Raw genomic sequence first — 15314 nt, 5'->3', positions numbered from 1 at the left:
ACAGTGGGATGACTGTTGTTAACTGCAAACGTACAGACACGACCTGACTGGCCGGTCTGTCAATCAAACGTCTCTAACAGGAGAGCAAAAGAGAAAGTAAGTATACATATAAACCCATCTCTCAAAATTAAGAAAATTGGCTATGATAAATCGGTTGACTGATAAATCAGTGCACTCCTACCTAGAACGTTGTTCTCCAACAAACCTCTGAGTCCTTCACAGAACAGTTGGATTTACACTGAGATCAAACGACACAGGTGAAATCTGCTTCCTAACGAGGAGACTTTTGAGGACAAACTGATGGCGCCAGATTTCATTTCGGGGTATCGCAGCAATCCATTGGTGAGATGTGCAGTAAAAGGCAATAAGAAAATTCTTCTCAGGTCATTTTGTTGGCTTAACAGTAGGATTAACGTAATGACTGCGGCTCCTCCATGCATGCATGCCTTGCAAATTTCTAAAATGTGGTGTTGATTATATTTATTTCCCCGATGCTCACTCTGCTTCAGATGTTTACACTTTTTTTTTTTCCTGAGGAGTTCAGGAAGTTGTATCTTTTGCAAAATGAGTGTTATATAAACCTTGTTATAAAAGAAGCTCATTTTTTTTCTCAGTGACTATCTCAGTATGCCTGTGTGTGGAGCATGTGTGTGTGAGAGAGAGCGAGAGGGAGAGAGAGTGTGTGTGTGTGTGTGTATTCTCCCTCCCTCCACCTCTGCCTGGCTGTCAGCTCTCTTCGACCACGTAGCAGCTTCCTGGCAGCGGCAGCCGCTTGTCTCTTCTCCCTCTCTCTCTCTCTCTCTCTCTCTCTCTCTCTCTCTCTCTCACACACACACACACACACGCACCAGCAGCAGCTCATGTAGAACCACGTAGCACCGGCTTTGGGATTCTAACCATCGACAGCAGCGGCCGAAGCGGCGATGGACCTCTTTGAATTAGACTTTTTCAGGGACTGGGAGCTGGAGCAGCCGTGGTGAGTCCCGCACGCCGCTTTGTTTTGATTTCCTCTGTGCATCTGTGCGTGTTTCCTGTTGAGTGCGGGATGAGTGGACGCTGGAGGTCAGAGCCGAGTTTGTGTCATTTTGCGATCTTTTGCGAAGGTAGAGGAGTGAAAGTGAGCGCCGGGAGGGAGAGAGGCAGGGCAGGTGGTGGTGGTGGGGGAGAGAGAACCGCGCACAGACCGCCTTTGTTGTGTCACCGTCCGGGCTGGCGTTGTTTTCGGCGGAGCCCCGACCGGGGAGGCACGCGCGCTCCGCTCTGCGCGCGGCGCCTTCATTTGTGACATCAGGTGGAAGGAGAGGAGAGGAGAGGAGAGGAGAGGAGAGGAGAGGAGAGGAGAGGAGAGGGGGATGCGGACGTAAGCCGAGGCGAATGACGGATGAAAAGGACGCGCGTCCTCTCACAAGTTTGTTAATTAGCTGTTTATTACGGTTCAGCCCTTCGGTAATTAATAGTGATAATCCCGCGTTCAGATTTGTGGCTGATTGGTGAGCTGGTGCACCACAGGTGTTGTTGTGATTTATGGGATGCCTCTCTTCCACGCGCAGCCGTGAAGGCTTAATGACAGAGTGAAGTCGGGCCGCGGTGATTTATGGCACCTCCATGTGTTGCTTATGCATCACTGTTAGGCTGTTATTAAATACCCCAAATTAGATTGGTTTTGTCTTTATCACGCTGCGTGGAAGGGAGACGCTCGCACTTTGCCTGCTGCCGGTGAGACCCCACGGTCTCTGAGAACCGCTGGGTTCCTGCAGTTTTCCAGACCCAAATTCCCAGAGTTCCAGAGTTCTCTGTTCATGTTTGGTAATGTAAAGTCTGGCATCTACAGGAATAATTGCAGTAAATTCACAGAGGACTTTAACACTTCAAATGGGCCAAACACTCTAAACCCATTGGAAGGAGGCAAGGAAGGTAAGGAAGAAGAAAGAAACCAAAAAAAGGAAGGAAAAGAGGAATGAATGAAGAAAAAACTAGGAAGAGGGAGGAAGACAAGATAATATTAACTAATGAAAGAGAGATGGATGAAGGAATTCAGGAAGGAAACTTACAATAAAGGGAAGAATGACAAAAGGAAACTAGGAAGGGAGGAAAAAGAAAAGGAATGACAAGAAGAAAAGAAGGAAATAGGGAAGGATTGAAGATAAATGTAAATAAGAAAAGGAAAGTAGAGAAGAAGAAGCAAAGAAAAACAATTCAAGACAAAAGAAAGGGAAAACAAAATGAAATATGGAAAGAGAGAGATGAAGGAAAGAAGAAAAAGAGGGAGATTAGGAAGGGAGCAAAAAAAGAACTAGAAGGAAAATAAATAAAGAAAGAAATATGGAAGGAAGGATGAAAAAAATTTAAAGGAAGGAAATGGACAGAAGAAGGGAGCATGAAGAAAGAAAACAAATTCAAGAAAAAAGGAAGAAAAGATTAGACAAAAGGAAACACAAAGAAAGACAAAGGAGCACAGAAAGGAATGAATAAAGGAAAGAAGGAAAACAGGGAAATAAGGAAGGGAGGAAAATGAACAGGAAGGAAAACTGAACGTAAGGGACAGAGATGAAAGAAAAGGAAATTTGGAAGGAAGGATGAAAGATAAATGGGAACAAGGAAGTATAGGAAAAGGAAGAGCAAAGAAAGAAAAACGGAAGACAAGAGATGAAAACAAAAGGAAATATGTCAGTGAGGGATATAAGGAAACGAAAGAAGGATAGAATAAAATAAGATAAAAAAATATGGGATAAAGAAAGGAATACATATATTTGTGTATGGAAACAAGAAAGGCAAAGTAGAGAAGAAGGAAGAGCAAAGAAAGAAAAACAAATCAAGAAAAAGGAAAAACTAAAAAAAGACAAGAAAACAAATATGGGAAATAAGGAAGGAAGTCTTTCCCCCCCCATGCATAGAAAAGACCAAAATCAAATTCCAGACTTTGTTGGACCCTCAGACAATCAAACGCCAGCAACTTGTTAAATCTGCTGCCTGTACAGCAGCAGGCTCTTTAGTTCACTGCAGATATTCCACATGTGTGCTGACCTTTGAACTTTCAAAAACAGCATTAGTCAGAGCATCGCCGGAGAAAAAGAGGTCCCACTCTCAAACAACCTCGCGTCGCCTTCTGCCCCGCCGAGTCATTTTGTGCACAGCAGAGGACGTAAGAACAAAGACCCACATGGAGAGAGGCGCTTCTCTCCAGGCTTCCTCGCTCCGGAGGCCGGAACGTGCTGCAGTAACCGCAGGCGCTCAAAATGCGGCAGACGCATCTGTGTTTCTCTGCGGGATTCACTTTTTTTTTTCTTTCTTTTTACTGAAGCTGACTGTTTTGAATTCTCGGCACACGTTGGTCGTTGTTCTGGTTGCGCCGGACAGGTTTCTTCTTCCGTATTCCTCCATGTAGAGGAAACGCAGTGTGTCCGGTGGAGCTTCTGTGAGTCGGTGCTTTCTAATGGTCTCATCACTGTCTGCAGCAGAGGGCTCATCACAGCTCAGCAGATGGTGGCGCAAAGTCGACCGGGGTCTTTATGGTACGCTGCTAACCCGCCTGAGAGAGCCGCCGCAATAAAAGAGCCATCAGCTTCACACATCTTGAATTCACACACACATATAGAGAGAGAGTATTTCCACATAGCTTTCTGAATCGGCCCGGTGGAGGCAAACTTTTGTCTGGTAGTTTGAAAACGGAACCACAGCAAGTGCTTCAACTTTTAAAATCAAGAAATCTGTATAAAACATTTTTAGGATTTGTATTGGGTGGATTTGTATATTCGGCCACATATGAGTCAACAGCTTTCACTGGAAACAATCCCAGCTGCAGGTCTGTTTCTGCGGCTCTCTTAAAGCTGCAGTATGTCGCTTTTTGAAAAAAAAAAGCTTTTTTTCTTTCTCAATGTTGTGACAGTTAATGGAGAGACAAATATTCTGGTAAAAAAATAAAAATAAACAAGTCAAGTCCCCCCACATCATCCCTGAGCTACTATAGCAGCCTGTCGGTCAAAAACAACCAATCAGCACAAGGAGGAGCACCGTAGCGCTGTCAGTCATACTCGTGTACGCGCTGCTTAATGTGCTAATGGAGAAACGACTTACCATTAGAGAAAAAACGTTTATCTTGTGTCATACATTTATCTTTATGCACCATTATGCTAGCCACCATTATGACTGGCATAATGGTGGCTAGCATTATGCATATGCTAGCTACCATATGCTAGCTAGTCATACCAGCTAGATATGTTGTGGTGGGCCAGCTTTAGCATTGTGAACTGTGTAAATACAAGCATGATTGACAGCACTAAGACCCGCCTCCTGGCTCTGATTGGTTGTTTCTAGTTAGCATTGGGAGGAGACAGATGAGCTTGATGTTTCTTTTCACAGTTTATATGCTTTATCCTGTCACAATACGGTGATAATTTTAATGAAAATGTGAAAAAAACGAAAGCATTTTTAAAAATAAAAGTAACATACTGTAGTTATAACAGATTAATATGTTCTTTTTGCAAAATTAGTGCTTGCAATGTTAATATAGAAAATGACTCTGTGGAAAGTCTTTTTGTTGGCTATTCACACTTTGGAAGCCCAGAATATACTCAGGAGTCCCACTGCAATATGTTACTTTTAAAGGTCACACATGTTTTAAAGCATCATAACAGCAGATGAAATATTGTTATATTCAGCAATAATATTCACAGTGCGTTCCTACCTACTGGCTGAAATGTTTGTTAGCAGAAGAGCTCAATCTCATGGATGGAGGGCGCATCCATTGTCAAGTCGTGCAACACATTCTCATTTGGATTTAGGTCTGAACTTTGACTGGGTCACTCCAATAGCTGAACATAGTTTAGCTTTGATCTGAACTAGAGGTTTGATCTAAAGTATCGATAATATCGATACCAAGTCTGTATCGGTATCAAATCAGTACCAACGGGCTAAGGCCGATACTTTAGTTTCAGATTCCATCTTGATTTTTTTTTTCCAGTTGTAGTTTCTCAATTGTGCCTAAAAAAAATATTTAGTTTCGATTTGCTCTAACATGATATTTTTATGGAAAAAGGACATTTAGGGTCTCCCATATTACAGTCTGCGAAAAATTATGCTCCGGTATATCAATTTACTTACTTTGACACGATTCCCAATCGACTTCATTTTGTGTTTTAATGATTGGATATAGAAATATCCAATGCATAGAAAAAATTGACCAGCTGCATCAGCCACTTGTGTGTTGGATGCTGTTTATTCGTTGTCACAGGTCACACATTTAAATAGCCATGCTTTACATGAAGAATAAATTACAGACAGTTAGGCTATAAATCATTTGACTTGTAAAGACAAATGACGACTGGATTTTATTTAGGGGGATAAAAGAAAAAGGGAATTTTGAATACAGTAGCAAGCTTTTACATTTCATCTATTCGTTCGGAGAGAAAAAAAATAGAAATCATCCACCCATCCTTTTACTTTCACAATTGTGCATATTTTTGCAAGGCACTTTGTATTTTTCTTTTATAATTCCTAAAAATCAGTACTAGCCTGAATCTAATAAGTCTGTCCTGGAGGGCTGAATAAAATGTGACAAGAAGCCATTTTCTTGTTTCAAATCATTCAAAATATTTGAGATTAAAGTAAAATTTTAATGCGGGGGCCTCATCGTTCTCCCTGGGTTCTCTTTACCTGCTGTGTCTGAGCTTCGTTATATGACTGTGACTTACGGGTGAAAAGAAAACATCCAAACTTGTATGTCGTTCGTTTTTATCACTTTGTTTCAGAGCAGCGTTGTGTTGAAAGAGAACGGCAGCTGTCTGAATCAGGGTTGTAGTGGTCCAAGGTTTTTCATTAAGAGTTTCATTTTGTGTCTAATTCAGTTAGTTTTAATTAGTTTTCGGTGCGTTTGCTAGTTTTCATTAGTTAAATATTGTTCCGTCTTAGTTTAGTCTTTTATTAGTTATAGTAGCAGTTTTAGTTTTTTCATACTTTGGTTCATTTTTGGGCACAGAATTCAAAAAGTATTATATCGTGATGAATACATCGACTGGTAAATAGATCTTCAAAGGAATATTTAATTTTCAAAAAATGTAATTGAATTATTCTGGAACAACCAGCTCACTCTGGCGTTTCCTCCCAAATTTTTCTGTCGCCATTTTGCGGACTAGCATAAGTGCCGTAATATTCCAACAGCTGAAATCAGTGTCACATCAGTTCGAAAGGCTAATAGATTCATAAACCCCAAAATAAGGGCTCTTATATAATTTCAGTATCTTTTAGTTAGTTTCATAAAAGCACAAAATAGTTCCAGTTAGTGATAGTTTTTCCCAGGAGTGCACAGATTGCAGTTTTCTGGCCAATTGCCAATCTTACAAAAAGCCTAACAAGCTGATTCCGATTTTGGCTGAAACCAATATTTTTTTGTCTGCAATGCCACTAAATATAGCAAGAAAGTTGCTGATTTGGCAACAGTGGTGTGATATTGTTAAGTGTAAACGTGCAGACATGACCTGGTGGGCGGGGCTAACAGTCAAAGCTGTCACAGCAGAGCAGAAGAGGATAGTGGCTGATCTTTAGACCTTCGCTGAGGTAGATAAGATCGGTGGGTAAGGTCAGCTTCACATGCAAGTATCGTTCAAAATTACGGAAATCAACAAATAGGTGCACCTCCAATTTTTCCCCATTAATCACCGTTTCTATTTATTTCAGTTGACAAAAATGTTTTCTCAACTTCAGTTTTCGTTTAGTTGGCAATAATGACCTCGGCCTAAATGATTATCGGCTCATTTCTGGCCTCGGGGGGGGATTGCGCGGGCGCGAGACAAGATAATGTCCCGATTGAAAAATCTTAAAAATGTCACTTAATATCACCACGTAATCAGCTGTTCCACTGCATGCTGCGGATCGTAGGTGGTGTGGTCTGAAAAGAGCCGTCCTCTACAGTTCAGCGGGAACAAAATAACTTGGCAACCACAGAGCTTGTCTTGGACGCCTGATCCAGTGGGGCAGAGAGAGTCTGAGCAGCAGCAGCACCGACACACGCTGTTGTCCCTCAGCGGTCGTGATGGAAGTGCCCTGGAGCAAGGTACTTAACCCCCCGCTGGTGGAGAGGAGCTGCTCGGGGCGCGGCTACACACTCGGGTGTGTACGCATGTCGCCCTCCCGCTGCCAACGCTCCATCATGCCTCGGCTGTCGCGGGGGCTCGGGTCTGACAAAGGCTGTGTTCGGCAGCAGACACCGTGAGAGATGGAGCGCATGTGTAAAATGAAAGGAGGAGATGACGACTTGAGATGCCTCGATTTGGCTAATCGAGCTGCTAGCTCTCCCAGGCGCCAACATGCGAAAAAGAAGCAGCTGAGGGAAATCGTCATTAAAAGACCCCCTCGGAAAAAGACGTCCCTCGAGACCAATTCTGGAGAACGTCTGGCTCCCCGTAAGAAGACGGTTATGAAATGAGGGATGGCCGAACGCGGCGGTATGAGGAGGTCGATGACATTCTGAGGCAGTTTGAGGCCTAAAATAGGAGAATGAAAACATGTAGGACATCGAAGTAGTTATTCTAAGTATTTTTTTTGCCTAGTTTATAGAGCAAATATATTAGTACACTTGAAATAAGACTAAACTAACTTACAGGTAACTTTTCAGGACGAAATAGGAGCTTGTTTTAAGTTAATGATTTCTTAAAAGGAGTAGCAGTTTCTGACATGAGTGATGTGGGCAGCTGCTCAGGGCTGTATCTCATTTGGGTGGCATGAGCTTATGGAACCGCAATAACACACGTAATTTCGTAATTCACTTTGCAAATGCCTTATTTTATTTGCATGTATCTTTTTTTTGTATCTTATTCTTTTAACTTTATGATATACAGTTTGTGTCTTGCTACGTGTGTTTATATTGTTATGCTACTTTGTTCCACACTTTTCAAATGAAAGTAAAAAAACTTGGTGTCTGCGATGGCACAAGGTGATTTAGAACAGGGTGTTGGGGGGAAGGAGGGTTGTTTGCCCAAGGCACCAAACCGGGTAGGACCGCTCCTGATAAAAAAAAAAAATTATTCTAGTTTCACTGACAGATTTTGGAACTTATTTTTCTAGACTGAACTGTTCGCTTTCTTGCTGGTTTCTGTTTTAATAACTTTCATAATTTTGTGGCAGTAGTGGGCTTAATTTGCAGTCATAAAACAGGAAACAGGCAGAGAGGGAGAGCAGTGTGGAAGACGAAAAAGGACCAAAGGTTGGGATATGAGCCGCTACTGCTCCACTGCTACACCACTACAGTTTGCCCTTGGTATTTACAAGGCTTAGGGATCACAAACGCACATGAAGAGCTGAAATCTGCTAATACTCCACAACCTCTCTAGAAACTATTAAAACTGCCTATTTTAAAGGTTTGAACACCAAATATACTGTACCTTAATATCCATTAATAAACACAGTGGAAACTGTCTTGGCACTAACACCCACTTTCTGCCTTATCTCCACTTTTGGGCTACAGCCAATCAGGACCTAGGAAAATTAAAGGTGCCCTGTGTAAATGCCAGCCAATAGCGTGTCAAGTAACATTGTGGCTAGGCATTTCGGGTTATCAATTTTCTTTTGCTGCTAGGTAGAACTGGGTTTTATTGCGTGTGTTTAACACAATGCCTAAAGCTCAGAGGTTTGGCCCACAAGAAATCACAAAATGATTGGTTAGCTTCATCCTAGCATGCTACTCTCTGCTTCCACTGTAGCAGAACAGTACTGTGTTTGATTGAAGCCTGGTGGCTGTGGAGGCTATTGGCATAAAGTGAACTCATTGTGAGTTCCTGACATGGTACATTATCCTTTATGCGTGGCTAACATTCATTGAAATCAACCAGAAAAACACTCATCAAAATAGAATCTAACCATTATCAGTGTCACTACTGGTTTCAGCCTCTAGTTAGCACCCATCATGTATTACCATGGAACTTCAAACACATCCTCGCCCTCGCATCTGTTGTTGTTAGAGCTACATCCCGAGGCAAAAATCTGCTAGACTGGATAAAAGTGCCTCAAAATCCACATTGGAATCTATCCATAGTTGCGTGTCCTTTGTTGTATTTACTAGTAGCTACGTATCTTTGGTTTAAACCCATTGTGACATCAGGTGACCCAGATGTTCAATATGTAGAAACACTTTATGTTTGGAGCATGTTTCTTTTTTTTTTTTACTTTGTATTCTGGTGAACTCTTACATTGTAAATTTATTGTTTTCATGTGTGTTTTTAAAACTGTGTGCAGCTGTCAAAAAGGAAAACCACTTGCTGTTATTTACTTAAAGAAGCAAAGCCACGGCTTCATTTGCTTGTACTTGTGAAGGAATTGATCCGAATATTTACTTTTGGTCAACATTTTGATGCTTGCTGATATTAGCTTGTGAATTAGCCTAGCTGTTTGCGCTGACCGTCTGTTATTTTAATGACAGACACAATAACTTTGCTAGCTTGATGCCGATATTTGTTTTTCATGGGTCACTCTCTTCTGCTAGTCAAACCGTTTCTGTCTGCATTAGAAAAGTTTGTTGGGGTTCCCAGTCAACATTTCTCATTTCTTACATTTAGCAAGTGAATAAGGAGATTCATCTGTGAGTAGACAGGGGAAGTCTTTATTTCTGCCCCCAATGTGCTAACAGCATGAAAACATCAGAAAGAACTCTGCTACTTCCTGTTTGTGGAGTCCATCTTTGGTGTTTCTTAAAGAGAGGCTGTGGGTACTACAGCAACCTAAGCTGCGTGGACAAAAGGAAATTCATCAAGAGCAAAGCCAAATTTAGGTCGAGCGCTCCCTTCCCTTTCAACATGGCTGCCAAGTCAAAGTAATTAAAAGAATTTCACTTTCCGTTGATCGCCCAGGCCAGGCAAATAAAGCGAACCAATGAAAACGCTTCTTTTTCTGCACTTTACCAGTGGCCAGCCACGGCTTTGATGTCGCTGGCGACTCGGCTCTAATAAAGGTCTGAGTGGACTCAACTGTTCAAGATTACAAGAAAGAAAGCACTAGTAGGGGGGGGGAGAGAATTTCCTCCCCATATAATTGATGTTTTCCTTAAACTTTACAATGGATTTTAAAGGCACCGAAGCCAACATGCACTCGGAGATCACTCAGATTTGAATTAAAAGTCTGTCACTAGCGATAGATGTTGCGGCTGGTGTTTGACATCAGACTTCCCTTTGAAGGAAGGAAAACAATCCGGAAGCTCCCCATGCCTTTGTTAAATCTGAACGAACACACGAAGACTCCTCCTCCTCCTGTAGAAATGCCCTTTCATCTCTCCTTCTCTTTGTTACTCTTCCTCCCTCCTGTCCTCCTCCTCCTCTTCCATCCTTGCCGTGCCTCTCCGCTTCATTGTCGCGCTCGCAGATCTGAGGGCCCCGCGTGCGTGATTGTAATGGGCCTTGCGGTGAACGTCGCGTGCTCCTCTCTCTGTAATTGCCCATCATGTAGCCGGGCTAATCACGGCGCGCCGAATCCGAGGGAGATCGCTTTGAATGTTAATTGACGCTGATGGTGATTGGTTGAACCATTTAAGTAGTTAATTAGAGAATTGATTACACATTTCGTCAGGGTGGAATGATAAGAATCCAGCTGCGTGTTTTGAAGCCGGGAAGGCTCACATCTGCAGGAAGACGCTCTGATTGCTATTATTTGTTATTGCTGCGCCCCCCCAACCCACACACACACCCACACACACACACACACACACACACACACACACACACACACACACCCACACACACACACACCTCCCCTCGCAGGGTGTTTGATTTGATTCGGCTAGGGGAAAAAAACGACTTCCAAGTCCTCCCGGTTTGAATTGTCGGAATGAAGCGCAGAAGAAGAGAAGATTCGGTTCATTCAATCTTCCTTTTCCTCACAATCCCATTATTCAACTCCTGTAAACTCTCCCGCCTCTCGGTCGGTCGACTCAGTCGCACGTGTGGGCTCAATGAGCGCGCGGAATCATTCACGGCGCCGCTGTGAAGCTCGCGAAGGTACTTCACACCCCCCTCCCCCCCCACTGCGTCACCAAGCTGAGTCTCCAACGCAAAAACTGCAGAGAATTCACAAATAGCTATGGCGGACAACACAAACTGAAGGCCTCTCTATCTGGAGATGGAGGGAGAGGGGGGGAAAAAAAGTCAATTTGATCTCACATCGCCGCTGCAATTATCCCACAGGGCGACACAAAGTGTCGGCACTGTCTGTCAGCAGGTGTGAACCAGGTCGGCTAACCGGGAGGAAGTAGGCGCTGTCCGTGGTGCTGAACAAAAGCACAAAACAAACAAACAAAAAAAACAACAAAACAGAGCCTGATGGTTTGGTTTTAATTAGAATATCTGATTACATGTAAATGGGGAGAGGTGCAGCTGCAAATAGTTATTTTCATCAGTGGCTCCCGTGTGGATGGATGTTTTGATGAAAGCAGTGACTGTTTAGCTGATTGCAAATGGACAACCAGGAGCAGCTTCGTCAACATCGCTGTCTTTGCAGCTTTTTTAAAAAAATGTTTGTTTTCTTTTTCCCTCTCAATCCTCTTGTCAACTCTAAGCTGCTTTTTGCTGTTTTGTTGAAGGAAACTAATACCACAGCATGATGCTGCCCCCACCATGTTTCAATGTGGGACAGTGTGTTTAGGGCAGGGGTCCAAAGAGCCGTTTGGCACTCAGTCAAGCTACAGAAAACTTGCTTAGAGTCATGAAACAAGTGCATGTGGCATTTTTTATAAAGCTCTACTTATATTTTTTTGATAACTATCTCCTATAAAAAGTGTGTCATTTTTAAAGAACCATTGTTTTACTTATTTTTTGTGTGGGGTTTAAAATAAAACCAAAAAATCTTGAAAAGATGAAAAATATTACTCACACTTTTAGTGCTATTCTGTCATGGAAATTTAATGCATTTATTCCAAGAAAGAGTTTGAGAGCAGCTACATGCTGTATTTCTTCTTCTATTTATATTTAAAACCATCATTTGGTTGTTCATGGTTTCAGCGGTGTCACTGAGAGCCGTTGTGAAAGAACCACTTAAGGCTCCAGTATTGGTCCCGTCTGATAAGAGCGCCGTCTTCCACGTGGTTGACGTGGACACGCTTTGTAGCAAAAAATAAATTAAAAAAAAATACATCTTGTAGCTTTTTTAAAAATAATAGCTTTTCCATTAAAGCCGTATTTGTGGAGTGCATGACTAAAAGTTGTTCTGATGTATTTTTCCCACCTACACTTTTAACTCAGTTGGAAACTTTCTCCCTGACATGTCCGCTGTGTTCCTTTGTTCTCACCATTGAACTGTTGGTTCACTAGTGCAGGGTTCTTAAACTTTTCCATGCCACAATCTTCCAAACAGCGTTAGCTGCTAGCCGCGCCACCTTTGCTAACACGCAGACAATGCTACAAAATCCGTAACGAAACACTGACTTTCAGAATTTTTTTCTCCCACTTTTATTCACCGTTCATTACATTTGTTTAGCATAAATGTTTCCTCATACAATCTGATTTTGGTTGGCTGGGAGTTCTTGGGGGTCTTGGCCGGTTCTTTTAGTCTTTGTCATGTCAGAAATGTTTACAATTCTCGCTTGCTAGCTATGCTAGCTTGCGGCGCAAAGCAGTTTGATAAATTTGACTGAAAGCCAGTCAGAAAGATGAGCATGGTAAATAACATTCTAGTAACTTATTTTAATATATACATACTTTATAATGATGATTGAGAAAAAGATTAGATTTTATGATTTAAAAAGAAAACATACTTTTTGTCTTTTTTATGCCCGAAACTTTTACAGTTCTCGCTTGCTAGCTATGCTAGCTTGAGGAACAAAGCAGCTTGATAAATTTAACTGGCAGCCAATTAGAAAGATGAGCAAATAATGGCAAATTACATTTTAGTAAGTAATTGGTTACATTTTAGAATAATAACAAATTAAATTTTGATAAATAAAAGTTTGCTTGAAAATGTTTAGATTACATTTTTGTCTTTTTTTGCATTTTTTTCCTATAACCTTTGCTCCAACTTTTTGAGCCTCTCTAGCGGAACAAAACAGCTGGATATTTACTCTTTTTACTAATTAGGAGCTTTTTGCAGTTGCGCTGAATTTATTTAGAGGCGTTAAAGGGGGGGCTGGTTGAACAAAAATGCATGTGGCATTATTTAGATTTCATTTGCAAAAAAAAAAAAACGAAAAAGACTTAAACAGTGTGTTATTTTCCTTCCACGTCACCATTATGCACTAATTGGAGTTAATCTGGTCCATGAAGTCCCAGTGGAATACGTGGACGGTCGTGGCTGTCACGTGACAAAATAAAGTAGGAACACTTTTGTGGCTGATTTGGCCTCTAGTTTCACCATAGACGAGTTCTCAGCTGACATGTGAGGAGGATGGAAGTCGTTGAAGTTCCCTCCCCCGCCCCCCACCTCCCGGTCACACGCATTCATCCAAATGCGATGTTGATGAAATAAATCTATTGATTGGGGCAGCTCTGAGACAGTGCCTCCAGATTTCAAAGAGCCGCGCAGTTCGTGTGGATTTGATGGATTCCAGAAGCATCCACTCAGCTCCGAGCCGCAGAGTAATTGTGAGGGCTTGTCATTGATCCATTGCAGGCTCCGACTGTTTTCCCTCGCCAGCAGCTCCAGAGAATGTGATATGATACAGATGTCTCCTCTCCAGCTGTTTATACAGTTCAGCAAGGCAGCTAAGCAAAAAAAAAGTATAGTAAAAAATAAATAAATAAGTGAAAGAAAATCTTTAAATCAACTTTAAAATATTTTATTCGTTTTTGGATTTAAAGGAGGAAATCCCACATCGGTCACATCACAGCTTAAGCATTCTGTCTGGACATTTTTAATAACGTTTCCGTCATTCGATATATATTTTAAAAAATGCTCCAAAACTAAAGATGATTGTTATGTTAAGTCATGACAGGAGTAGTATTGGCAGCAAAATGTCTTGAAGGGACAGCTGAGATTTTTTTTTAATTGTAGTTCTCTTGAGATCTTCTAAGCTGTCTAAGTATTTTGGACTTTAACCTACAAGGACTCAAATATTTTGTCCTCATTAAAAAGCCCTAGAGGAAACACTCCAAGAGGAAACACAGAGGTAGCTAACTTTTAGCCGCTAACAGTTATTTTAAAAATCTTTTGCATCCTCTCACATTATCACCACTTCAACCAAATGTGATTGAACTAGAAAGACTCAAATAGTGTTTTAAAATCCCACTACACACTGTAAAAAGAAACCTTACAGTGTTGCTACACTGGTAGCTAACCGTTAGCCGCTAACAGTTATTTGTTCTTGAAAATCTTTCGCATCCTGTCACATTGTCACTGTTTCTTTTCTATACTGTGTATTGCTTAGTGAATGGAGCTCCTCAATGCATTTGTAACCATGTTCTATCTGCCAGCCGGACAATGCTAATGCAGCATAGCATGGCTATTTCTTGTTTTATTTCAAAGTAAGACTCCCAAACATGGACGTAACCAAGCTTAAAGAACACACCTCAGTCAGATTTAGGATTCAAGTAATCTTTTTTTTGCCAACTGGAAGTAATGTTAGCATTTTGGAGTGTATTGTATACTTTTGACCTCCTGGTATACAGTATGTTTACGGGTGTTTATAATATTACTCTAGTTTATTTTCCACATTTTTCTAATAAAAAAAAAAGAAATTTGAGTGTCTGCACTGGCACTTGGTGATTTAGCGGGCGGATGTCTGTCCAGGGCACCAGACAGGGTGCCCTGGACAGGGTGGTTTTTTATGCCCCTGCATAAAAAACCCCAAAAAACCACCTAATCTGATAACGCATTTTGGAATAAATATTTAAACAGTATTTTTTACATGAGCTTAGCCTTGCTCAAGCTAATATTTAGCTTTAGATTTTCTTTTTTAAAAACTGTATTTACATGGAAGACACTAAATGTTATCTACTGCAGTTGTCTCAACAGAACCCCACTTAAAGAAATCGGAACTACTTACTATTAATTCCTAACAGAGGCCTATTGAATTTTATGTGTATATGAAACGTTATAAAGCTGCTTTACAATGAGTCAATTGCACCTGATATCGCTCACGTGCAAGTATTGAAATGTATTGTTAAATTAATAAGACATTTTTACTATCACAATCGCACAACTGGCATAAATAAAGACAAGAGGTCTTAAGCTGCTGTGAATTAAGGTCCTTGTTTGTTAAGGACATATAACAATATCGAGTTTCCACATGCTTCATATAAAGAGTTGAGCCATCTGTTTGGTTTCATCAGTGTCTTCCACGAAAATTAAGAGTAACCATCTGGAAGGAAAATAAAAACCCTCAGCAGAACATTTATCTTTACCAGAAG

At 41.3% G+C, this 15314-nt stretch overlaps 1 protein-coding gene across 2 annotated transcripts in view; it reads left to right on the top strand.

Annotated features, from left to right (window-relative positions):
- The first annotated feature begins 656 nt into the window (after positions 1–656).
- The window catches only part of aff2 (AF4/FMR2 family, member 2), a 204343-nt gene continuing 189685 nt past the window's right edge, over positions 657–15314 (top strand). Inside the window, exon 1 of one of the 2 annotated variants that reach the window (XM_028009016.1) lies at positions 657–976. In XM_028009016.1, the coding sequence (XP_027864817.1) occupies positions 924–976 (53 nt within the window). In that variant the 5' untranslated portion in view covers positions 657–923. The remainder of the gene's footprint in view (positions 977–15314) is intronic. The other variant, XM_028009015.1, reaches the window with a different exon arrangement.

The sequence above is a fragment of the Xiphophorus couchianus genome, chromosome 23 (genome assembly GCF_001444195.1).
Source record: "Xiphophorus couchianus chromosome 23, X_couchianus-1.0, whole genome shotgun sequence".
Classification (NCBI taxonomy): Eukaryota; Metazoa; Chordata; class Actinopteri; order Cyprinodontiformes; family Poeciliidae; genus Xiphophorus; species Xiphophorus couchianus.
This window is presented reverse-complemented; position numbering and strand designations above follow the sequence as displayed.